The sequence below is a fragment of the Condylura cristata genome, unplaced genomic scaffold (assembly GCF_000260355.1).
Source record: "Condylura cristata isolate star-nosed mole 26May11 unplaced genomic scaffold, ConCri1.0 scaffold00008, whole genome shotgun sequence".
Taxonomy (NCBI): domain Eukaryota; kingdom Metazoa; phylum Chordata; class Mammalia; order Eulipotyphla; family Talpidae; genus Condylura; species Condylura cristata.
In genome coordinates this window covers 57,937,905-57,964,558 of record NW_004567109.1, presented here as the reverse complement: position 1 = coordinate 57,964,558, position 26,654 = coordinate 57,937,905, and the positions used below count along the sequence as shown (strand labels likewise).

At 37.2% G+C, this 26,654-nt stretch overlaps 1 protein-coding gene across 4 annotated transcripts in view; it reads right to left on the bottom strand.

Annotated features, from left to right (window-relative positions):
* Positions 1-26,654, bottom strand: part of RANBP17 (RAN binding protein 17) — a 307,270-nt gene that overhangs the window by 38,616 nt on the left and 242,000 nt on the right. For 2 of the 4 annotated variants that reach the window (XM_012722309.1, XM_012722311.1), the window contains exons 19-23: positions 25,797-25,885; positions 18,526-18,633; positions 16,309-16,391; positions 4,833-5,047; positions 2,777-2,915 (exon numbers count right to left, since the gene is read on the bottom strand). In XM_012722309.1, coding sequence (XP_012577763.1) covers positions 2,777-2,915; positions 4,833-5,047; positions 16,309-16,391; positions 18,526-18,633; positions 25,797-25,885 — 634 coding nt within the window. Of the gene's footprint in view, positions 1-2,776; positions 2,916-4,832; positions 5,048-16,308; positions 16,392-18,525; positions 18,646-25,796; positions 25,886-26,654 lie in introns of all 4 variants that reach the window. The other 2 variants (XM_012722312.1, XM_012722310.1) reach the window with 1 other exon arrangement.

Sequence of the window (26,654 nt, the reverse complement as noted above, 5' to 3'; positions counted from 1 at the left end):
TCTACAAAAAGCCACCAGAATTGCTGAGTTTTGCAAGGTTGCAGATATAAGATTAAAATATAAAACAAATTTGATTGCAATTCCACATGGCAGCAAAGGACCAATAGGACATAGAAATTTAATGGAGTTTACCAAAGCAGAAAAAACACAAAATAGTTGCAAATATACACGATATAAAAAGACCTTATATATTCAAAACTTCAAAAATGAGGCTGAAAAAAGTTAAGGAAGATCTAAATAAATGAAGAGATATGTCATTTTTAGGAACTAACCACTCAATGTTGTTAATATGTCAATTCTCCCCAAATTAGGCTAGTGAGTTAAAATAATCCCAATCTAAATTCCTATACTCATTTGTTTTATAAAAAGAAACTGACAGGTTGATACTCAAATATATATAAAGAATCCAGAATAGCCAAGACAATTTTAAGGCAAAGAAACAAAATTAGAAGGAATTATTAACTGACTTTAATAATTCTGTCAACTTGGAGCTATAGAATTGACACTAAGTAATAGAAAAAAATAGAGGACAGTCTTCAGCAAAAGGTACTAAAACAAATGAGTATCCATGTGTTGAAGCAAGAATGTTAGTTATTTCCTAATACTATATATGAAAATTAAAATGGATCATAGACATGAATGCAAGTGCTTAAATTCTAACACTTCTATGGAAAACAGAAAAATCTTTATGGCCCTGGATAAAGCAAAGTTTCCTTAGGATAGGGCACAAACTATAGGAACCAAAAAGAAAAAAATAATAAACTGAACTTCTGGCCCTCCCCGGTGATACAACAGCTTAGGACACAGCACTACAAGGTAGCAGCAGCCACTTTAGTGTGAGTTTGACCCCCTGTCTGGAGGTGACCCACATGATGCAGGAGAACTCTCCTGTCTTGCCCATTGCTCTCCTCAGCAGGGTACTTCGTCGATTTGCCTGTTCTGCTTTTGCACTCTGACTAGTGAATCCTCTCAAAGCGCCTATACCATGCCTGCACCCCAGTTCTATTTTAAAGCTAAATAAGTCTTAAAAAAAAAATAAACGGAACCTCCTCAAAATTAAAAACTTTTGATCTTCCACAGTCACTCTTGAGAAAAAAATAAGTCAAGCCTGAAAAAATAATTGCAAAACATTTATCTGATAAGGGATTTATATCCAGAATATATAACAAACTCTTAAAAGATAAATCTGAACAACCCAGTTAAAAGAATGGTTAAAGATTTGAACATTTTCCAAGAAAATACATGAATGGTAAGTAAGCATGAAAAGATGTTCAAATCATTATTTATTAGTGAAATGCAAATTAAAACCACGATGAGATTCCACTTAACCTACTAGATGGCTAATATTAAAACGACTGGAAAGAGCAAGTGTTGGGGAAGATACAGGACAACTGGAGCCCTCACTCATTGCTGGAGAGAACAAAATGGTACAGTCACTATGGGAAATAGTTTGGCAGTTTTTAAAAAAATATGAAAAATGTATGTATCATATAACCCAAAAGTCCCACTTGTAGGCATTTTCCTAAGAAAAACATTTGTCTACAGAAAGACTTGCACATGAATGTTCATTGTAGCATTATTCAAAATAACCAAAGTAACAAAAACAACCTGAACATCAGTTGGAGAAAATATAAAGAAATTGTGGTAGTCTACAATGGAATGGCACTCATCAATAGAAGGAATAAGGGAACCAATTCCCAAAACAATGTCTCAAAGGCATTATGCTACACAAAAGAAGTCAGACACAAAGGACTACATATTAAATGATTATATTTTTTATAGATTTATTTATTTATGCATACAAACTGAGGTACAGGTCAGAGGTGCGGGGTAGGGGAATGAGAGGATTCACTAGAGACAGTGGGGAGCAGACAGGCAGATTGATGAAGTACACTGCTGAGGGGAGCAGACAGGAGAGGTCTGCCATGCCATGTGGGTCACCTCTGGGGCTGGGGATCAAACTCACACTGAGGCGGCTGTGGCCAGCTTGTAGTGCAGCATCCTAACCTGTTGTGCCACCAGGGCGATCCCAAATGATTACATTTTTTTAAAAAGACTTATTTATTTATGCATATGGAATTGAGGTACAGGCCAGAGGTGCAGGGCGGTGAGAGGATTCACCAGAGACAGAGTGGGGAGCAGAACAGGACGACTGACGAAGTATACTGTTGAGGGGAGCAGCAGGCAGGTCAGGAGAGGTCTGCCGCGCCACGTGGGTCACCTCTGGGGCTGGGGATTGAACTCATGAGGAAGTGGCTTTAGCTTTTTAGGGCTGTGCTTTAACCCGCTGCGCCACCAGGGAGGGCTCCCAAATGATTACATTTATATAAAATTATGAAAAAGGCAAACTATAGTAAGAGAAAGTAGTGGTTCTTTGGAGCTGGGGTTAGGGGGCAGGAATTGATTAGAAGGGGCCTCGAGGGAGCTTTCTATGCTGATGAAATTGTTCTATATCTTGGCTGTGATGGTTAATAAATATATATGCATTTGTCAGGACTCACTGAAGTATTCACTTAAAATCAATGAATTTAATGTATATAAATTGTACCTCAATAAAGCTGATTAAAAAATAACTTGTATATCAAAGTTTGAAAGAAGGGCATCATATGTGTAGGTAATAGTTATACAATGAAGGGGAAGATCCTATACTTCTAAAACTTTATCATTCTGTCTGAATACTGAATCTCTCTCCCCTTTGTAAGATGATTATCTCAGTGAACAAATACATAAAGACACCACAGTCCTTTCTTATCTATAAACAATGTGTAGTCCTTACCAAGAGTAGTGAGTCCCTCTGAAATAGATGTGAGGACATACAGGAGTACAGGTGGCTCTAAGTTAGTGACGAAGCTCATATGGTCCTGGGTGAGACATTCCAGAAGTGGATAATAAGACTGGCTTAGTTTCCGGTATTGCTACAAAACAGAGAAATACTAAATGTCAAGCCACAGGGAAGCCAGAGACACTGCAGTGGAAATTACCATTTATAATATTAGAAACTGTAAACCTACTTAACATAAATAAATAAAACAAGCATAAGGAACAAATGGCATAATGATTCTCAATTCATCACTCACAGGGGTTCTAATAGGAATCTCTTGATCTCTAGAAATCTTAATTTGAAGCTATAGCATAGTACATGATTTTAACATTACCTTATTAACATTAACACAAGTAAAGTCTCTATAGCATGGAATTTTCAAGGCGACATTATTTTTCAGTAGTGGGAAACTGTTAACAGTGAATGGGGCCTATCAACCTTTTCCTTTTTTTGTTTTAGCACAAAGGAATTTGCTGTTAAAGAAGAATCTGGCGTCTTAGTCTGCTGTATTTATACAATGGTACTAACCTATTTACCATGTACTACAGGCAAATGATGTGAGAAAGGCACATGGAAAACCTCAAATGAAACTCAAACCAATATTAAAGAAGCACAACACTCCTAAGAGAACTAAACCAGAGCTGTATTTCCTGAAGAGAGATTAGGGTCACCTTCATAAGAACCAGATTGGGGTGTTTGCTAAAGATGTAGTTTCCTGATTGCTCACCAGGCTCACCAAATGAAATGCCTTAGAGTCAGGTCCTAAATGTGTGTACTTGACACATGTGCTGGGAGACCTACTATTAATTTTGAGAATTATAGAGATCCACATTTACTTTTCTATTAAAAAATAATTAGAGAAATTCTGGTAACCACATCAGTTTCTTTGCTGGACCTCCACTCTCTAGAGGAAAGTTCTCTCCAGAGGTGGATGTAACACATGGTTGATGTGACTCAAGTTTCTACCGTCTGTAATTTTTCTCATATATGTAGCTCCAATGAATATTCCATTTTACCACAAAGAGGTTTAATAGCTTTGGTTTGAGATGCTGTTCTATTTAGACAAGTCTAGAAAGGTGGAAGAGGGTGCCACTTGTCCATTACAAGGTCAGTGTCTCAGGGTCTGACGAATGAAGGCCACCAGATTGTCCCGTTACCTTGGGGTGGGAGCAGGTGCAAAGTCTGAACCAAGCCTGAACATGAATTTGGTCGTGTTACTGAAGTAATTACTGCAATCACATTAGGTGTCTATTAGCTTCCATGTAATAGGGCAGAGATGTTTTAAAGAAGCCACATAATGACATGGCTCAGTGGAGGACCCTGGAAATTTGATTTTTCAACAAGCACCCCAGAAGGTTCTCATGGGCCTCAAAGTTTGAAAACCACTGACATACATCAATGAAACTAAATGGCAGACTAGAAAAGGGACCTAGAGATCACTTTGTTTAATTTACTCATTTTAAAGGTGAGGAAATTGAAGCCTAGAGAAATAGAGAAGGTGATTTATTCCAGGTAAATGACTAGTGAGTGGCAGAGCTGAGAGTACACCAGGCTGCTGAACCTTCAGTTTAGTACTGTGTTCACCACACCAGAATTTTAATGGGAAGAAAGGTCAAACAGCAGGTGAAGTAGAACAAGAAAGGTGGGGAAAGCCTGTAGTCAATTTTGCATTTTCTGTTTAGGAAAACACAGACATTTTCTGAATTTGAGTATAGTTTTTAAAAAATGAGTTGAAATTGCTAATTATATTTCTCTAGGTGCAGAAGCTGGAGCACTCTGGATAACCAATTTGTCAGAAGGTGGTAGCTGCAGTTTTCAAAACTGCTAATTTAATTACATAAATACAGCCACTATAGTCATCCACAGTCTGTAAGCTAAATCAAGATACTGCCCTAAAACAGAATGCTCTGATGCTAATCTAACTCCCTGGGCTTCATTATAACAACTCCAAGCCGGTGATGGTGTAACTTCACATTTCACACAAAGACTCCCATGATGCATGGCTGCTTACTAGCAAGTCAGTGTGGGACACAGACAGCAGCATTTTGACAAAGGCCTGGAGTACATTGTCAAAATGGTTGTCCCCATACAACTTGAAGACGCCAAAGCTGACATAATTTCCACACAAGGCAGATTTGAGAGCTGAATAGCAGATGGAGATGCCCTTGAGTTTCATTGGATAAATCTGATCTTTTGAGAGGCTCCCAAGGGACAGGATCTGATTACCTGTTTTAGGGTAAAAGCAGAAAGAGAAAGTGATATAAGTAAATGCAATTCAAAGCAGTTACGAGGCACACTATTTAACATTTTTACTTTATTGATAATCACTTTTCCTTACTATTGTTCCCAGATTTATAACATTGATAATGAAAAAAGATATAAGACAATTTACCTAGGAAGTACAAATGGCCTAAGGAAAACCACTGGAGATGTTTCATATTTTTTTCAGAAAGAGGATTACACCAATGTATACATAGATATATAAAAGTTCATTGAATTGTACTGTTGTTTATATGCTTTAATACATGTGCTATTCCTTCAATAAGACATTTTTAAAATGTAGAAGAAACAACTAAGTCAAGAGAAAAAGATAATCCAGAGTAAGAAGGAAATTATTCTAAATTATGGGGCTTGACATAAATGATCTTGAGTTACTTCATTTTTAGAAGCCAATTTGGGAACTGAAATAAATGAAAGATAACACATAAAAAGTTCGTGGTATAGTGCACAATAAGTATTACTTCCTTTTCTCCTTAGATCCTATTTCAGAAGATATCAAGAGATATCAGATTAAGTAACTGAATTTAAATTCTATATTAATCATCAACATGGCTAAGCAAAAATCAAGTTTCCCATCCAGAACTTATGCTGCTATATGCTTGTGGACGAGAATTCCGTCTGAGATTTGGAAGGTGGGGGTAAAGCAGCAATCACTCCTTCCTGAAGGGCACTGTGACTACAACTAGTTAGAGAAGAAAAGGATGTAGAAAGGCCTCAGTTTGTCCTTGATTCTTGGCCTCAGTTTGTCCTTAATTCTTTCCTGTTCTCTGTCTGGCACTATCAGTCACGCTGACAAACAGCCTCGGTCCACCACTGAGGGCTTGGTAGCAGACCCAGAGCAGCACAAAGCAGAGACAAGTGTTTCACTGACCTCGATGCATATCCTGTACCCGCTCTACGGTCTGATCCTGATGTACCTTAGTGATATACAGTAAGTTTCACAAAGAGTCAACTCATTGTGATCCTTAACTGCTCTGTGTAAGGGGCTGGGATCAACAAATGGATGATGAAATCTCTGCTTTGAAGTTCAGTATAGTGGGGGCCACAGATTTGTAAACAAATAATTCCATACATGTGACAAGTAGCATCAGAAAAGTGTGTCAAGGTATTATGGGAACAGAAGAGATGGACTCTGGTCAGACAGGAGGGCAGTGGGAAAAGGCTCTACAGAACTGGTTACTCTCAAGGGTGAACTACAGTTTTCCAGGGACAACTGGTGGTAGAAGAATATATTCTTCAGAGGCTGTCTATCAAATTACAACTTTGACATAGAGATAAAAGTTGTGAATCTGAATAATTAATCCTTTTTATTGATAGCCTATCTAATCCTCTACAGTCAAATTTCCCCCATCACAGATCTCTGTCTGCCTACTCCATCTTTTGCAGCAGGACACAGAACCCTTAGAATATAGAATATTCTGTAGGTAAAGTGTACAGGCCGGGAAGTCTGAGGGAATTGGAGGCACAGAAAAAGACACTGCTTTTCTATCTTTGCCTCAAATATAAACCAAGGTAGGTATTTCCCTCAAGTCCCTCCTTTTCCCAAGAAAGGGACACATGACAAAAAGGACCATTTGGAGTGTATGTATGTTTACATACTTTGGGTTTGTTGGAGAGGCCAGGGTTATAGGGAGAAAACTAGGTGATCTTTTGGGGCCTTTTTATGCTGATGTTCTTCCTCATTGGGTTCTGTAACTCTGGAATTTTGTATTCTATAGGTAACCTGTCCTGCAGCAAAAGATGGAGTAAGCAGATAGATATCTGTGATGGGTAAAACTTGACTGTAGAGGATTAGATAAGCTATCAATAAAAAGGATTAATCATTTAGAATCGCAACTTTTATTTCTATGTTAAAGTTGTAATTTGATAGACAGGTCTTGTCTTTTGCACTGTTTACATGCCTGTGTAGTTAAGACCATACTTGGTGTGTCATCATGAATTTGCAAAAGTAATGAGTCATATTTTTGTAAAAGGAAACTATATTTGTGCTCAAGTGCCTCAGCATTCTGTTTGGGCTATAAAATACCAACAGAATTTGGTATCTTTTCTTTTACGTACCCCCATTAAATAACTCCAATATGTGTTATTCAACAATATTACTGTAATTGGAGATCCTGTCCTCAAAAAAACTTAAAATTCAACCATTAAGCCCACATGACTATAATCCAAAGGGACAAGGTTGAAGTCTGATGTTGATGCTCCTTTGATGTGTAACGAACCTCTGCCTTTTGCGCTCTACTTCATACCTGGGAAGTGCCAACTCCTCCCTTGCCTGCACTTCCTCCCTATACCCTATCACACTGATGCACAGCTAGAAGACGGCATTGCCAGACCAGCAGCCTCGGAAGTCAGTCAACAGTTGGCCCTTCAGTACTATCGTAGCAGCACAAAAGGAGAGGATTTCTTCCATAACTTAAGAAAAGAAACTCAAAGTTTAGAATCAAAAAGAAAATCTCTAGTGGTTTTTCCATCGACAATATTTTCCATAATTTTGGGGCTGTTGGGACTGACGTGCTATTACATCCCGAGCATTAGGTGGGTTAGATGGATGTTGAGGCTACAATGGGATTCTGGGGCAAAGAATACAAATACTAATGATTAATTTAATGAAGGACAATGTACTGGGGTCACTGTTCTTACTCTTGCATATGTTGTAGTAGTAAAAGCAACCTCACTAAATAATAAGGGAAATAAATAAAGAAGAAGTAGTAGTAGCAGCAGCAGCACTGATATTTTGGTTTATTAAAAATATTTTCCTGGCCCTCCCTGCTGGCATAATGGGTTAAAGTGCAGCATTATGAAACTATCTGTAGGCACTGCAGCATGAGTGAGATCCCCGGCCAGGGAGATGACCCACATGGCATGGCAGACCTCTTCTGTCTCGCCTGCTGCTCCCCTCCACAGTATATTTCAGTCCATCTACCTGTTGTACTCCCCACTCTATCTCTGATGAATCCTCTAACCACCTGCACCTCTGGCCTGTTCCCAAGTTCTTGTATGCCTGAGTAAATAAATCTTTAAAAAGATATTTTCCTCATTATTAGGTTATACTGACGGTTTGGATTCCTCTTAACCTCTGTTCTCTGTCATTTAGGGTATGCTGTCTTTTTGTTCTGTTTTTAGTTAGCTTCTAGCACCCAGAAGCACTGTTCTAAACCACTCTCAAGATCTAGATTCAGAGATGGATATACACAGAACAATGGAGGGAAAAAAAATCGTCTTTTCTATTTATCTGAGATGTTAGATCTTTCTTTTTTGAAACTTTATTTCCTTTTTCCTGAAAGACTCCATGGTGCCCTCCTCTTCTTCAGGAGAAGTGCCCTACATGAAAGAGTGGTGGCCTTCACAGGTCTCAGCTGGAAAACTAAGTAACAAGGGAATAGTTTTTTTTTTTTTTAAAGATTTTATTTTATTTGTGCATACAGAACTGGGGTACAGGCCAGAGGCTCAGGGGCAGTGAGAGGCTTCACCAGAGACAGAGTGGGGAACAGAATAGGCAGATCGACAAAGTACACTGCTGAGGGGAGCGGGCGGGTCAGGAGAGGTCTGCCACGCCATGTGGTCACCTCCGGGGCAGGCAGGAATCGAACTCATGAGGAAGCGGCTTTAGATTCTCAGTGCTGCGCTTTAATCCACTGCGCCACCAGGGAGGGCCAACAAGGGAATAGTTTAATGAAAGCTAAGATAAGTTAGTAGTGAACTGGGCAGGCTTCTGAGTCACAGGAACCTAGGTTTGAATCCGTGCTTCCTTATTATCTGGGTGTGTGAGCAGATTCTGAAGTCAGCTTTCTCCTCCAGGACAGTAACAGTACTGGTACTCCACGGCTCTTACGTGGAGTAAAGGGGAGAGTACATGAAGTGCTCGCCACAGTAACTGGCAGAGTGCTCAGGAAATGTAAACCCAAACTGTATTACAATGGACGGGGGTCTTTTCCTTCTCCAGTGTGACAGTCCGTAAGTCTACAAGTGGGGCGACATGGCCTGGCAAGGGGGGTAAGTGAAGTCAGGTATGTGTGGTGTAGAATGCATTTCCTTCTGAAATGGAATTCAAAGTAAGGTCAGTACTGTGTCCTTCAATAGATAACTGGCTGTAGAAGGGTCACAGCATGTATGGCTCCTTGCTCCATATCTTACCAGTTCTCTGTGCCCCTCAAAGGACATTCAAAATGGGGTGGGGGAAAGGTGCTGAGGATACGATAATAGATAGTAGTATTTTGGACCAGGAAGAACTTAACAGTTTGAACAATGTTACTTCCTGGCTTATAAAGCAATCCATTACATTGATATATCTTTTTCGTTTTTCCTTTTAATCGCTAAAATTTTAAAGTGAATTTGATATTTAGCTGACAGTTCTGTAGGTTAAATGTCTTTATTCATCATCAGAACAGTTATGGGAAGAGAACCGCAGTCTTGCTGACATTCCTTTACTTCAGGTCACTCAACCCACTGCCTGTCTTGCAAACCAGCTCAGGCCCTTGGAGGTAAATGGCGGGGGACAGAACTGAGGCTGAGAAGACTGGATAGGAGTATAACATTTTCCTTTCAGATTGAAAAACAAAACAATGCAGTGTTGATAAAGTAATGGCAAAGTAAGCAAACTGTTAGAAATGTAAATTAGTGAAACCATCTTGAGGGCAATTTGTAATATTTATTAAAATATAAAAAATGTATAATCCACTTCTGAGAATATAGTCTAACTCTAAACATTAACTACCACATTTCTCTCCTCTGGCATCTGCACTCACATCTCCTGTCTTCTGTAAAAGTCAACTCCTTATGTTCAACAAGCTCCCTTCTCCCCTAACCCCCTTTTTTTAAAAAAAGATTTATTTATTTATGCTTACAGAACTGGGGTACAGGCCAGAGGTGGGGAAAACAGGGTGAGAGGATTCACCAGAGACAGAGTGGGGAGCAGAACAGGTAGACTGAAGTGCACTGCTGAGGGGAGCAGCAGGCAGGTCAGGAGAGGTCTGCTGTGCCATGTGGGTCACCTCCCTGCCCAGGAATCCCAAACGAGCTGCAGTGGCTGCAGAAAGCTTCACAGTGCAGTGCTTTAACCCCTTGCACCACCAGAGAGGGCTCAAGCTCCCTTCTCTTAAGGGGACAAAGGCCTAATAATTTTTTCCTTTCTGTCCTGTATGTAATCTCTTTTTTAATGTAATCTTTTATGTTATTTTTGCAACCTAGCTCATCTCACTGTAATAAGTTGTGGCAGTATCTCTTCTATTAGAATACACAAAATCTTCTTTTTGGTGACCCTACTTCGCTGATACATATTACTATCCTTTGTAACAAAATTCCTCTGAAGAATGGCCTAAATTCATTGCCTCATTTCTTCCCTCTGATTATTTATTTATTTATTTATGATTCTCTTTTCAGTTCACATCATTGAAAGTGCTCTTTTCAAGGCTGCCAATGCTCCTTGTCCTAAGTGTATTGGCTGACCTCAGCTCTCATCTTACTTTTGATTGGCAATTTTTCACAGTGACTACCTCCTCCTCTGTCTTTCAAGACACATTATTTTCATTTTTCTTTCTTCAATACTTGCTCTTGTTTACTCTTCTTTGCTGGTGTCTCCTCTTCCTCCTTATCTCTTAACACTGGGCTCAAACCTAGGTCTTCCATATTTACATTCACTCTTCTCCCCTCGATTTGTCAGTGAACTTGTCTAGCTTTGCAGCTTTAAATACCACAGAAGAGTCAGTGATTCCTATATTGGTTTCTTTCCAAACCTCAGGCTCATATCCAAAATTCATATTCCACTTCTCCACTTACTGACCTAATTAACACCTCAAGTGCACCTGACCCAATGGAAGTTTTGATCCCCCTCACATCTGTCTCACGGTCCCTTTCTTGTCAGTGGTAACTGCATCCTTCCAGTTGTTTATGTCAAAATTTCCTTTACTGAGTTTCCATCATATCATAAATATGTTAGATAATCCATCTAGAAATTTGATTTTATCTTCAAATTATACTCAGAATCCAATTGCTACTGACCACATCCACTGCAATCTACCTTGGACAGAGTCTGTAGCAAACTAAGTCATTCCTCTGCTGAAAACATTCTGAAGTCCTGCTCTTCCACTTGGCGCTAAAGTCAAAGTCGTGGTAAGTCCAGGTCAGCAGACTTTACCTGGCATTACTCTATCTTTACATTCCCTTTTGTTCACTTTGCCCCAGCCACTGTTCTCCAGACATGCCAGATACAGTCTGGCCTCAGGACTTAAGACTTGGTGCTCCCTCAATATATCTGCATGACCAATTCCCTTATTTACTTGAGGTCCTGGCTCAAATGTCATCTTCATGATGAGGCCTTCCTCAATGACTCTACTTAATCCTGCAAATGTCCCGTGGTACTGGTAATGTTCCTTATCTTCCCTTAATATTTTTAGCAGCACTTAGCACCTTCTAATTTCTCTTCTAATTTTGCTCACTAATGTATTCCAGAGTTTGGAACAGTGAACGTTGTCCCTTCAACATCTGTTGATGGAATGAAGCTCACAAGCTTAAATGTACAAAGTTGTTTTTTGTCTGATAGTGTGAAGAATTACATGTTTATCAAGAGGTAAGCAGTTAAATAAATCACAGTATGACCATTTAAAAAAAGATGTCATAGATGCATATACATATTCATTTCCAGTCATGGGTATGATATAAATAAAAGGTAGCAAATTAAAGATTAGGTGGTATATTTTGACAGCACTTCTGAAAAAAATAAATTCAAAAATAAACACAAAAAAGTAAGTATATTATGATACCACTTCTGGAAAAATAAATTCAAATACACTCAAAAAAGCATGGAAGAGTACATACTGTACTGTTAATAATGGTTATCTTTGAGTGATGAGATTATGGAGGACTTTTACTGTCCACAATTCTAAAATCACTGTATTACTAATAGCCCAAGCTATTACTGTGTTATTTAGATAACTTTATATGCATGCTTGAAATGCCCTTCTTAGTCCTTTGAGAAAAGTTCTCTTCTTGGGCCCCTAATTTTGAATTAAAGACATATGGCTCCCATAGTATTCTGTAGGCTGCCTGAGTATAAAAGTAAGCACAATTCATTGTAAGCCTTCCTTTGCTTCTCAATCTCTGGCTGGACTCATGTTCCTTATGGGAAGAATCAGTAAGATTCCTTTTGTATTAAATAGCTTATCTAACAGTACATTTCCCCCCTGTACACAGAGGGGCCAAGTCTAACAAGTGTGGTGGAAAAGGGTATTCTCTATGATCCAGAGCTTCCTGGGTTCACTGTGGAATGTGTTCTCAAGACTTTTGTTCTTTTTCAGCACCTACCCCTGGTATTACAATCTTTAGGATGTTGATCACTGCTATTCCCTGCATAACACATTTGTGAGCTTCATTACATTACTACTTTGTCATTCTATGCCCCCAACCAAGTTTCTGTTAAGTTCTATGGTCACATCCATGGCTCCTGGATAATTTGCTTTCCAGAAATACTAGTTTCTGGTGATGTTAGATTCAGTCTCCAGTTATTTCAACATTAATGCATTCTTCAAACCAATGTCAATTCTCTTTGTAATCGTTTAAAATAAATATATAATAACAGTCATTCTTACATGGTTCTAATAGTAAGCTGGTAATTTAAGCCAGCAAAAAGATGTTCTATTAAAAAAAATTTAAACAAGTAATCCCTTTTATAAATGAACTTAATGTAACTAGGTAGTTGGGTGGTTCTGGCGAAAGTGCCATTCATGTCTGCTCCTCTCCCCAATAAATGGAGACTTGCACATTGGAGGACTTTACAAAAACTAGTCTGAAAACCACCAGTCTGTGTCTTAGCTGACAGCAAATAATAGAGGCTTGGATGTTACAAGTTCAATACACGCCTACTACTAAGTCATGCCTTAAGTGTACTTGGAACACATAGTGCTGATGTAAGTTCTTATGGTTAGTGAATAATCATAGCTTGTTCTATCCATTTTTATGGTTTAATTTTCACGCTGAGCTTTCTTGCTTTCTTAAGTCAGACATCTAGCGAAGGAATAGATGCAGTTCCATTCTGGCCAGTCTTATGAAAACAGCCACTATGTCTCCCTTCTGTGCACTCTTCAACCAACAGATGTCACTAAAGATACCAGTACCCAGAGGCAAAAAGAAGAAAAGATCAGACAAATGGAAATGGGGCATTAAAAAAGCAGCCAGTTCTTAAAACTGAGAAGTAGGTTTCCAAAGTAATAACATTTATTACACTGCATGCAACATTTTAACCAAAAATTTAAGAAAGAAATTTCTTTTATTAAGTTGCTCAGGCTGAACGGATCATAGCACTAAGTTTTGAAATACATGTTCTTGAAGCAATTTAAAACTCATTAGAAATAATAGGCTTGGGCTAGTAGAAAATGTGGTAAAATTTAATCCTCATCCAAATGTTACCTGGGCTGTACAAACAGGAAATTGTTTTGTGCTACTGTGGCTAACCTCAGTGCTGACCCTGAGCTGTAACGGCGAGAGCTGCTGAGAGCTAAAGCAAAATTAAAAACTTACATCAAAGTATATCATGACAGAATGTAGATAAATAAAACAGCATATCAAAAGTATTATTTTTCTGCCACTCTCACTGGTAGTGAGGTGGAGGTATTCCAAAAAATATCTAACAAATCAGGTGCATCTGGAAATTAGTTCTTCCCCACTGCACCTCCCCTAATCACTGACTAACCAAATACTGCCCATGAGAGGTGAGCAGAGAAGCCAGTAAGGATACGCCAGAGGATCACAGACTCTTCTGTCCTCTTTCCTTCTTGGGCTTCCCCTTCCTTTACGTTGGCTTACCAAAGAAATAAATAATGCTGGCTCTGTGTCCTCCCGATATTCTTTCCCTGATCTTCCAGAATCCTGGATGGCAACCACATGATTTCCCTCCAAAGCATGGGTAATAAAATTTTATAAGAGGTAACAGCAGAGAAAATCAGCTTGGCTGATTGGGGCCAAAATGAGAATCTGTGAAGGCTTAGAAACATTTTTTCTGTTATGCTGTGTAAAATACATGTAGTGATAACAAAAAGTTAAGCTTTTAATTCCTTTAAGTGTTAGGATAGATGGAAAACATCATACTTTAAAGCACAATGCTTTATCATGAACATGCAAAGAATAATCTTCCTGTGGTGTAACGGATATGGAAGGACTATGGCCTAAAGTCACACACACTTTGAATAAAATTCCAATTCAACTTCTTGCTTGCTATGTAATATCTGGCAAATCTCTTTACCCTCTAGGAGCTTCAATTTCCTTTTAACAACAACCACAGTCACCAAATGATCTAAGGGCTTCCCATACACTCTGTAATTGAATCCTCATAACCATCTTAGGTGTTATTTTCTCTGTTTAACACAAAACTGAAGCAGGAGCGGCTAAGCTGCTCAACTTGCTCAATGGCTATAGAGTGGCCGATACTGCGACCTACCTGGAGGATTCAAAGGGCTACTGGATGGTAACGAGACTAGTACTGGAGCTGATTTAAAATGGGTGCTGCCATTATTATTAGTCCAAACTAAGGTACAGCGCTTTACCCTAATCTATTTATTGCCTTAAGAATGTTTTGAAGGTTTTTCTCCTTTCTACACCACCTCCTCTCTTCTTCCTCCCCCTTCTTCTGTCTCCTCCTCATTTTTCTCCAATATAATTCTCAAAGCATTCTCTTTATCAACTTTTGTTGCAGTGGCTTTATGTCAGATATAGTCCCATCAGGGAACTGGATAGCTTTTGAAGTCCACAGATTTGGAACTGGTCTTTCCAGAGCTCCTTTTCATGTGGCTTGCTGGCTATTCATTTTGTCTCCAGATTAGTGATATCAGAAGAGGAAGATGTCACTGCCCTTATCAGCCTCACAGCAATTGAGACTAAGCCCCCAAGGTAAAATAGTGAAAGTGGATCCAGAAAAAGGGAAAGAGAAGCTGTAATTGTGATTGGTAAGAGAAATCTAAAATTTATACTGCTAAAGTTCAACTGACTATAAGGAAATTCTTATACTCATATTGTTTAATAATGGGAAATATTATTTCCTTTTAAAAACTGAGAAAACAGAAACTCAGCACTTGCTAAAAGCAGAAGGAAGCAGGACAGTGTGGTCAAAACAGAAGGCATCTTTGAACAAAAAAGTGATGTGGTCAATGGACTCTTGTCCAGACAAGGCTAGCTTTCTGTGGGCAAGTAAGCACATACAGATCAGAGCCCCAGAATTTATTTTGAATTGAAGCAAAAATAATTCAACTATTAAAAAAATAGTTCATTAAAAAAAAAAGTAATATGCTTTTAGTGGTTGTTCCTCTACACACACACACACAGACAACCCTCTCTCTCATACACAGTTAAAGAGCCTTTATAGAATTTTGTTAAATCTGTTTTTAGGTACTCAGAAAGAAATATGAGAATCAGACACACTTTTTGAGACCAATGTACTTAGAGCTGGCTATTGATTTGGGAAAGTAAGGACAGGCAAAAGGGAAGAAGACAAAGAAAAAAGATACAAGGAAACATCTGTTATGGAGAGCAGCAGCCCAGAGTTGCTTATAGCTGGTGTTCAGTCAGTGTGGCAAACTAGATTACAGAGGCTTCTTACTCATCCTATCCCTATTCCCTGGCTATATGAAGGTCTCAGAGAGTTGACAATTTCATTGATGAAGCTGTCAGAATTGGAAAATAACAGGGTTTATGGTAGTTTTAAGGTCCAGTTGTAAGTCCTAACCAAAGTTTTTACTGTAAATGAATAGGACAATTTTCATTACAGAATGCTGGTTCTAGGGATGCACTGCCTAAAAATTATCTATAATCATAATATTTACTGCTCTTTACTAGGATAGTTCCCCAAAATTCAGTCCTGGTGATATATTGACCTAAGCATTTCTTGACCCAAGATAGCAAACTCCCTGATGAAACTTTAAGCAATTTTGAATATGCTGTAACTTTTCAATATTCTATCTGGTATATTTCCCTTTGCCTACTGACACTGCAATTTTATCCAAAAGAAATTCATCAAGTTGGTCAGGCATGATCTGTAGTCAAAGGCATGCTGCTTACTTTTCCTGATGCCAATATTATAGCTCCCTGGCTTTCTGTGCTCCTATTACCCACTTCACAAATTCATACAGATATGAAGGTTCAAAAGAACAAAATAACTAACATCTTTCTTTCCTCCAAAGAGATCAAGTTATATTGCAGAGACAAATATGGAAAAAGATACTCACCATAAGTGCAAATCATTTTACTAGCTTCTCTGAAGAGAAGAATTCCATTAGGAGATGATACATCAAAATTCAAACGCTGGGATCTAAGAAATATAGCAAAAAAATTAGACTATACGTGCAGATAAAGAAACCAGATATAGGTTTAAAACGTCCAGTATTTTCACTTATTAGAAGTAGCAGTAGTAAAATTATCCCTTTTTTCCAAAGTGCTATTCCATTCAACAAGTGTTGATAAAATATGTATAATAATTTCTCACTATGAAGATACTAGGGCATCAGCAATAGCTATTTTCATTTATCTGTTGATTCAAGAAATTCACTTTATATCTGTCAAAACAATAACCTGACATCTTATATCTTAGACCTCTTATCCTCTCATGCAAAATGGTTAATAATAAAAAACAAAACAAAACAGGAGTGTATGTGTAAGTTTATATAGATTCGTGAATAGAGGACTGTATCTAAGATCATCTGTAGAGCAAAATGCACATTTTAAAACCAAATTCTAAAGTAACAGGAAATGTAGGTGCCTTTAATACTGTACATATACACAATGAATCATCTGATATTTTAGGTATATTTCAAATTCATTAAATTACATACTGGTTATAGTTTCCTTTACCCATAGTTCAAGTGAAGAGAACAGAAGTTCCAAATGAGAACAATTTTACTTCCCTGGTTGCTGACAAGTATTAACAAGAGATAGGACTGATAAGCCATCTTGACATATTTGTTTTTTTATAAGACACTGGCTTTGGATGGCTCTGATCTGCTTTGTTGAAGTACTTTAAAGAAATAATGACATTTAGGTCTTAACAAAGAAATAATCAAAACGCAAAGACATCTGCTAAAGCTCTGTTTTCAGGAATAGAATGAACTGCTCATTCTTCATGCTTTTCAAAATGCTTTAGAATTAAGTACAATTAAAATTTATTAGAACTATTATTGTGACTACTTGATTGTGGCATATAATTCCTGATTAAAGAACTGTATACATACACTTCACATTAGTTTCAGAGAAAGAGACAAGATAACAAATTTCCTGAGCTTACAGATTCTCATTAGACAGTTCTAATAACAATTGTGCTAGGTATGAATCATTTACCAAACAATTGTGTTGTCTATGAACTGTCTAACTAATGGTAGATATAAAATGATCTATAACGTATACCACAGCAAATTTTTCTTCAGTTTTAAGTATTACATCAATAATATATAATATCAATTGCCTCGCTGAAAAAAAATAAGGAAAAAAATTAATTTCTAATATAAAATACATAGCCACTCTTCCTTTAGTATTTAAGGTAACTATGAGAATGGTCTGAAAAAATAAACTAATAGCTTTCAAAAGAATAATACTCACATTTATTGATATGCCTGTTCTTTTTCCACCTCTTATTTAAAAGATTTGAAATTATTGCTGGGAAAAACTTAGCACCAAAGATAAAATCAGAGCTGGAATCCATACTTCTCTCCTGTCTGGATCTCTCCCCTCCAACATACAGTTTACAAAGAGAAGCTGATGAAACAGGATGGCTAAGTGACAGGTAATTTGGTGCTAAGCCATATTCATAATGATACGTTTTAAAGCGGTAAAACCAATTAGCCTATAGCAGTTTTGTTCTTTTAGCTATATCTTTGCTGATATTTATAGAGTATTTGAATCTCTGTTGGTTTAAAAAAATTATAATTACAAAATTTTAAGTCACTTATGAGAAGTGTTGTTGTTGCTATTTAAATGAAAATTATCAGCACATAAAACATCTAAACGTGTTGGCATAGAGGAAAGATAACTTAGCAGGGAAAATCGCCAGGGCTCCTGAGACAAATTATGTGTCCATGAATTATTATGGGACTCAATTTCCTTATCTGTAAAATGAAGCATCTCAATTCGGACACCTGTGAACTTCTTTCTTGCTTTAAAATTCTGCACAATTGCAGGCAAGCAGTGAGCAGCTTCTCTTCTGCCACTGTGCCTTTGCGTATTTTAAATAGTGATGGTTACAGTGTCCCAATTTTTTTTTCAGTTCAGTCCCCATGTACACATAAATGTACTATATTCTGTCTCCAATTTTATTGCTATCAATGGTTATCTTAAATTTTGGCTCCCAGGTTCTTGCTAAGTCTTGAATGTTGATATACCAAGCAGTAAGTATGACCCCGCAGACTGCTGTCAAACAGCAGGTTGTTTTTTTCACTCTCTGATCCACCTCTTACCTGTTTTGCATCAGTTCTGCCATAAGTTTTAAAATGGGAGTAGTACAGGCTGGCTCCCCATACCACTGCTCAATAGCCCTCTGAAGGATAGGAAGATACACTGGGTACCTTTTGCAAAGTCTGTTAAAGAATTTAAGGGTCAAATAAATATTGTTCCTGAAAACCAGTACCACTTAAACAGAAAAAAGGAACCCATGTTTGTTCTATGTTTAGTATACAATGGCAGTTTAACAAATCGCTCTCCCTAATTTTCATAGTTGTACTTTTTTTGGACAGCAAATTTGTTCTATTTGTTAATATATAACATAAGTTATACTGTTTTTACTCTGGGCATACTCCATAAATAAAAAACACACTTTTAAAGCATTAGGTAAGTAACACATTTAAAGAATTATGCTCAACGATGTCAGACAGGAAAATAAATTTAGTTAATGAAGATAAAACATTTGAATTGTTATTATCAGGGTTTCTTGGGCATTGTACTACTTAATAAAAAAAGTTAATCATGAAACTTAAGAAATACATAAAAATAAAGGAAGCTAGTAATAATAAATCCCAGGTTCTATCTCCCATCTTCGAAATTACCTATTTCCTATTTTTTTTAAGTTGATGACTTGGTCTCACGTAGGTCAGAGGCCCATTTGGAATGTAGTTTGCAAAAAAGCTTTGGGTAACTTTTAATCTACTCAAGGCTAGAGCTGCTAAAGGCAGCAGTCCCTGTACATACAAGGGGAAATTCTCAGACATTTTTAGCAATACTAAGATATAAATGCTCCTGCCAAGTCAATGAGCAAAACTAACAGAACCTGAAACTTTGACTCAGCTCCACTGGCCATTTTTTTTTCAATATAATAGTTTATTTTTACATCATTTTGTGCATTTTTCAATCTCATTTGCAATCCCCTTGGGCTTCCCATCACCAAATCACCCATGTGTCATCACCATAGTCCAGTGCCACTTCCCTCCACTGGCCTTTTAACACTTAGCTGGCCTCCTTCTTGCCAAGTGGCATCTGAGGTATAAAATTAAGGAGTGGAAAATTTTTTTTACTATACCAGTGCTTTAGTTTCCTTTTTCTTCTCCTAATGCCTGGGCCTCTGTTTTCTGATGTTTCCTAGTGTACTTCTTTGTATTTTGTTTCACACGATACTCCTGAACTGCATCACTGACTGGTACTTCTTTCCTGCGTGATATGGGCAGAGATCTCCATGGTGATCAAGACCACAATCTTCTTCCCTGATCTAAAAATAAATTTTAAATTCTTTAGCATGGCCTACAAGGCCCTTTAAGATTTGCTCCCTGCCTGCTTCCCATCTCACCTCTAGTACCTTCTTCCTTTAGTGTCCTGTCTGTGGTTCAGTCATCAATTTCCTACAAAGCCACTGATGTCAACTCTCTCTCTGTTCCTGTATGCTGCTGTTTCTGTCTAACATATTCCTGTCTTTCAACATCTCCTCAAGTCTCCCTTCCCGTGGGATGGTGAAACTTTATTTTGTCAAAAGGCATCAATCTCTTTCTTATCCAAGTTCAGTGAGCACTCTGACTACCTCTCTCTCGAACAAACTGTATAAGCATTGGTTGCTGGTGTTCTCTGTCTGCCCTAGTAGTGTTTGTAAGGAGCAAAGAAATGTGCTTCTCTGCCATGCCCCTGCTATTACCTTTGTTCCTTAGAATTCTAGAGATGTCAATTATTCCAAGAAGCCTCTGTGTGACATTGTGTGGGGGCACTGAAGTAGGTAGGTCTCCTGGTGTGACTGTGGTACCCTGAATTACCACAGCAAACGTTATCTCTTCTAATATATGACATGCTTTTAAGGGCATGGGCCAGGCACATATTGTATGCACAAATCTGACACAATGTAGATTTCAGCAAGTACTTGTTGCTGTAAATCGTTAACCTAAAAATAAGGTGTAGCGTATTTGATTAGAACTACCTTTTAATTCTTTTAAACTATGCATTCATTTTTGAAGCTTCAAAGAAACAGTTGACATAACATTCAAGAAACAACTGACATAACATACAGTGAAAAAAAAAAAACCCTACTTAAGAATGTCATATTTCCTAAAAGTACAAAAACGCTATCTTTATACCCCCAGAAATACCATGTTAAGAATGTATTTGCAAACAATTTAGTACATGAAAAAAAATTAATTAACATGTATTTTTTGAAGGGCTATTTTATAACTATTCACTGCTTTAGATTCACTGGGGACACTAATAAACTAAATACTAAAAAATTGCTGTTTTTATGGAACTCACATTCTAATAAAAGGAATAAAAGTTATACAGTATGTAGTGCAAATAAATAGTAGTGCAAGTGAAAATAAAGCAGAGAAAGGTGATAAGTGAGTATATATATGTGTATGTGAAGTTCAGTGATGAAAATAAAAAAATAATGAACTTGATTATTAACTATTTTAACTGTTGTCAGACAGCTTACTGTTTTGTTTTTCCTATGGACTAGAAAAATCTGTTATTTTTGATAGATGGTATTTACTATCTATTTACTAGCTAGGGGCTGGGGATCCAGTGGAAAGATGTGGCTTTTGTTCTTGGGGAATTCATGCTCAAGTCAGGGGAATGGACACATAATAGGGATGCTCTGAGTATGGAAATTCTGAGTGATGCCAGAGGAGCAGAGGTGAGAAAACATTCCACCAAGAGATTTCTTAAGTACAAATTCACGGTCATTACTAGAAAAGCATCTGGAAGGATCATCAGGAAACCCAAATCTCTGTCAAGGAATACCATAGCACACTCAGCCCTTTGTAAAGCATTCTAAAGGCATTAAGACCATCATATTTTTCAGCGGACACTGCACTCACGATGGGATAAGGCCGGGGGACATGAGGGGATGCTCCCTTTTCTGTGTGGAATGAGAGTAGTGCCAATTCTAATATGCTTCTGACAGAGGTGACTGCCACAGAGAAAATGAGTGATTATTGGAAAGCAGAGTAGAGGTCTACCAAGCAGGGAGGTTAAAAGGGCTTCAGAGTGAGAGTGCCAGACTCAGATTACAGGGTGAGAATCAGAACCCACTCTAGGAGTTTAATTTTTCAGTGGCCTTGTGAGGACTATGTATAAGTGGATAGAAGGAGGAGAGTGAGGGCCCCTGTGTAGAAGAGACACACATCTAATTGTTTTCAACTAGATCTTCTCCATGAATTCCTAATTCTCCATCAGATAAATAAAAAATAGAAAGAACTAATGATTTGTTACTGCCTCCTAAGATGCCAAATATGAAAATATAAGATTTGTTTCTTGACAACATCCATCCATCATCCATCCAATCCAATCCAATCCATCCATCCATCCATCCATCCATCCATCCATCCATCCATCCATCCATCCATCCATCCATCCATCCATCCATCCATCCACCTGTTATTAGTACTGAGTATGTGCTAAACCCCCATAAAATGAGAAAAACATCATTCTTATCCTTTGGGATATCACAGAGAAAGCATTATAACATATTAAACATCAACAAATGAGTTTCTGTTATAACTGTTAAGAGCCAAGGATCTGAGGTTGTGGGTCCAGAACAGAATAGCCAACCAGTTGAGAGCTTATTTTAAAGGTATTTCAATTACTCAAAACGTCTTTACTATTTATTGTTCATTAAAATAAATGCTATCAGAAATTTTCTCTCTCTCTTCTGTCTGGCAAATGTCATCCACCATCTTTCAATACCTAGTTCAACTTCCACTTTCCTGGGAAGCCTACCCTTTCTGTCAAAACCGCCAATCTCTTCCCTTCATGATCACGTGCTTTTTGCATGCATCTGTGATATAACATATTGATTACTTATTATTTATTTGTTATATACACTAGGCTGTGAGCTTCTGAAGAGCAATTTGTTTTATTCATTCTTATTAAAAAAACAAACAAACAACCTTTTATTCATTCCTTATGCCTGGCACAGACCACTCAAAAATATTTGTATGCCAATCTGCTGATGAAATTTCTTGAAATACAATTCTGATTTTGATAGTTAAAATCATCAAATATTTTACAATAATATGAAATGAAGGTGTAAATCCCATAATCTGACACTCATGGGGCTCTGGCATGAAATAAGTGGCACTTATTTGGTAAGATCCAGGGAGATAACGTCACCTCTACAGAGCCTTTCCTGATTCCAGCTAAGTACATTCACTCTACTTTTATCTTTGTAATGGCAGTTATTACCTACATGGTAATAAGGCAACTGTACTTAATTCTGGTTATTTACACAGGTATCTATCTGACTGACTCCTACTCAACTATAATAAGCTCATTTTGGTGTAGAATTTAAGTCATCTACAACCCTCATGAAAGCTAGCACAGTCTAAAACATTAAGTGATTTAAGGAAGACCTCAAAGATTGTTAAGTGGTAAAATCAGGCCTGGAATCTAAGACTGTTCCATTCCAAAGTCTGTGCCCTTCTACATATCTCAAGGTTTTGCTTTGTCTTTGCATAATGAAATGATTTCATATTAATAAACAGCACCGATGGCTTGGTTGGGAACATAACCTGTGATCAGATTATGACTGAGGTATGGAAATAACAGCACATACCGTCCTATTTTTTCAATTTTGAATATTTCAAAAGTTTAAATAAGGCGACTAAATGCACCACAAAGGTGTTTTTCTATTGTGGTACTCTCCCTAAAGGGGCCAAAATGTATATCTAACAATTCTTCAATTCTCTAGCAGTAGAACAATTTATCAACATGGTTGCTGTGTAGTTTCAGGCAATTTAGTTTTGGAAGGACAGAGCGATAAGCAATGTAGTTCATGTAGCAGTTAATGCAGTCAGTGTTTATAGAAATGTTTTTGAATTAAATAGCTAACCACTAAAATAGCATTTTATCAAATAATCGCCATAAATAAAATGCATTTTGACTTTAAGATGACATGTGCTCTTATAGGATGTTTCTTCTGTATGCTAAGGACTGTATAACAAATTAAAGAATACACATTTATGTGGATAAAAGGCAAATAAACTTTTCCCAGCAGTAATGTGGGAATCATCACTGACGGTTTGACACATCAATATTTCAGGAAGAATAAATGACTTTCATATCCATGTTTTTTTCTTATCTTATACTTATTCATTTTTACATTACTAGAATACTTTGGAAAGAATCTGTACTTTATCACGTGAAACTGCTTAAAGTATTTCGAAATATTTTAATAAAGCTTTTTGAATTATCAAATAATGTAACTTTTAAACAAATTTTACTATTATTATAAATATTTGCTCTTCATCCCTTGCCCAAAGGAAAACTATAAATCTTGTCTCAACTGAATGAACACCATTTATCATATTCATTTTGTTGTCAATACAATTATGAAAAGCCTTTGGCCTTTTCCCAGGGAAGCTGATTTGCTACTGAAACTCAATTATTATAAGCAAAGCTGGTACTAAGCCATCCCGTTTGGTAATCTAACACAGCTTCCTGAATAACTGACATTTCGCCCTCCGTCCCTGACCCTAATAACATCAACATCTATGGTCAAATGGAGGAGACAATGGTCTCTAGTTCAAAACAAAACAAGTTCCAAGATTTTCTGTTTGCTATTTTCTGCCATCTGCTGGACAAAAGTTTCACTTCAGACAGGTGCCAAAAGGAATGAGCCAAGCAAGGAAATGGAAGACAGACTTAATTAAAAACTTGCATTTCAGTATGTTTTATACATTTTAGGCAAAGCCAGTTATGGCAGGTATTTCTATTCTTTGACATTTAGGGGAAAGATTCTGACTCTGACTTTTGGTTATACTGTTGAAGAGGAAACATAAATGTTAGTCACTGGATGTCTTTACAGCCAGTATGCTTTCAAGATCACCAGCATCAAGTGTCAAAATCTAGATTCTTATAATTTTTCAAATAAATATAAGTTTTTACCTTGCAATTTTCTATTTCTGTTTAGAGAAATCAAAGTGTTGTATACAATTCGAATGTATCCTTCATAGTTAATTATATCACCTCCATGTTAAAATCTATAATCTCTGTACATGCATTTGTATGGTATAAAGCCATGCATATTCCTCAGACAGAAATAATTCTTATCTTTCACTTCTCACCTTTCTATGAGCACATAAATGAAGTTTTAGTAGTTATGAAAAACATAAGTCAGTATTCAAATTCACAGAAATTTTAAAAAATGTTGTAAATTCTTTGAACATGCCCAGTTATGTTTTTGGCTATAACTGTGGCATCAGCAGTTGAGGACTGCCTTTGGAAGTTTCCGTTACAATTTAAAGTATGAGGAAAGTCTGAATAAGAAGCATTTGAAAAGTGTAACTTAAAAACTAAAGTAGTTTTAGACTATAGAACTTATGTGTTCTGATCACTTCATGTATAAAAGGCAAGAAAACACTTATTACACTTATGACTTGAGTAAATTGTCATTTCCTGTTAAAATCAAAGAGAATTTACATACTATAATACAGTATTAATAGTTACCATTTATAGCTACTGAATGCACATTACAGAGTGTGTTACTTATTATAATGGTCACAATATGCTATGATGGTGGTTGTCTGCTTCCTTTTTCAGATGAGGAAATGGAGACTCAGAGAGGTAGGTAATAAGTACTGACCCAAGTTTACACAGCAAATGAAGAGCTGGGATTTCAAATCTGGTCTGTTCAACACTAAAGTCCATGTTTTTTTCACTCTTATATGATGAGGCATTTCTGTGTGTGTGTGTGTTGTTGTTTGTTTCAATATTTATGTTGTCTGCTTTAAGCTTTGGCAAAGGTAAATCCACATTTTAATGCAAATAAAATAGCCTGATCCTTCCTTCCCTCCCCACCCCCACCCTCCTCTTTTGTTCATTATTATTTTCATGATGAAGAAAAACTGAAGCATGATGAGTTAAGCCTCAAAGAGAGAAAATGACCTTCTCAGCCCTGCTAATTGAAATGGAGTAGAAATTCAAATCTCCTGGAAAATGCCCAATGGTGGGACTCATTGTTTCTGAGTTAAGGTGTTAGCCACATTACCCCTGCTACTCCAACATAAACAATCATTTGGGTATGTGATTTTTAAGTTGTCAATATTTCATGGCACCAAAAAAGTGACCTCTCTGAGTTGGGTCTCCAAATGCTGTGCTCAGTTATCTGCACTGCTGCCACTGTGCTGTAATTTTTAGCTGATTACACATTAGTTCATTTAGCTTTGTTTCCTCTTCCCTACTGTGCCATACTATTAAACGAAAGTGAGGGGCCTGGCATCCCTCTGTGCACAGAGCTGGTATTGTCACAGTGTAATAAGGATACATCCAGTCAAACAGCATGGTGTAGCTGGTCTTTGTGTTCAGTGCAAAGGCAATCCCTCGAAGATCTCTTGCCAGCCCGATCAACATACGCTGTCAGTGGGAAAGAGACACAGTAATTGATTTTCACGTTAGCACAGAGCAGATGGAGTAATAATAAGGCAATAATGACCACATATCTGATTTTGATTCATTAGCTAAAATGTCTCGCTCAGATCCCTTTCTATAGAAAACCATAGACTCTTTAAACAAATAGACCATTAAATCTGCTGACCAACTCTACTTTGCTTCTTATAAATTAAGCTAAGTCCTAATTCCAATAGCTTAGGATCCCTTAGATTCTTAATATATTTTGTTTCTGAATAATGTCAAAAAAAAAAAAAGACAAGGATTGATAATTTTGCAAAACAGAAATGAACAGGGTCTAGACATTATTTAATAATAGCAAATCTTAACCACATTGGCGTGCAAGAAATCAGTCCCACTAAGCAACTCAAGAGTGTATCCTGGAAGTGTACTGGCACTTAATGATCCCTGAGGAAAATCTTTCATATCTTACGAAAAGTAAAATTGGGTAAGTGACCTATTGGTCCTGTGACATACCAGCATAGCACTCACAGTCCCTCAGCAAGGAAGAGCTCTATTTTTGATGTCAGAATTTTTGGATTTAAATCTCAGTTTTACTTCTTAACTTCAAGATTTAAGGCAAGGCAATGTACCAGTCTCAGTTTTGTCATCTATAAAAGGGGCTAAAGATGTCTCTTTCACAGAGGTATCATGAGTAATAAATTTAATAAGTTTAAGTAAAAATGCATAACAAGAGGCTGGTATATAATAATATATAATATGTGTTCCATCAGTG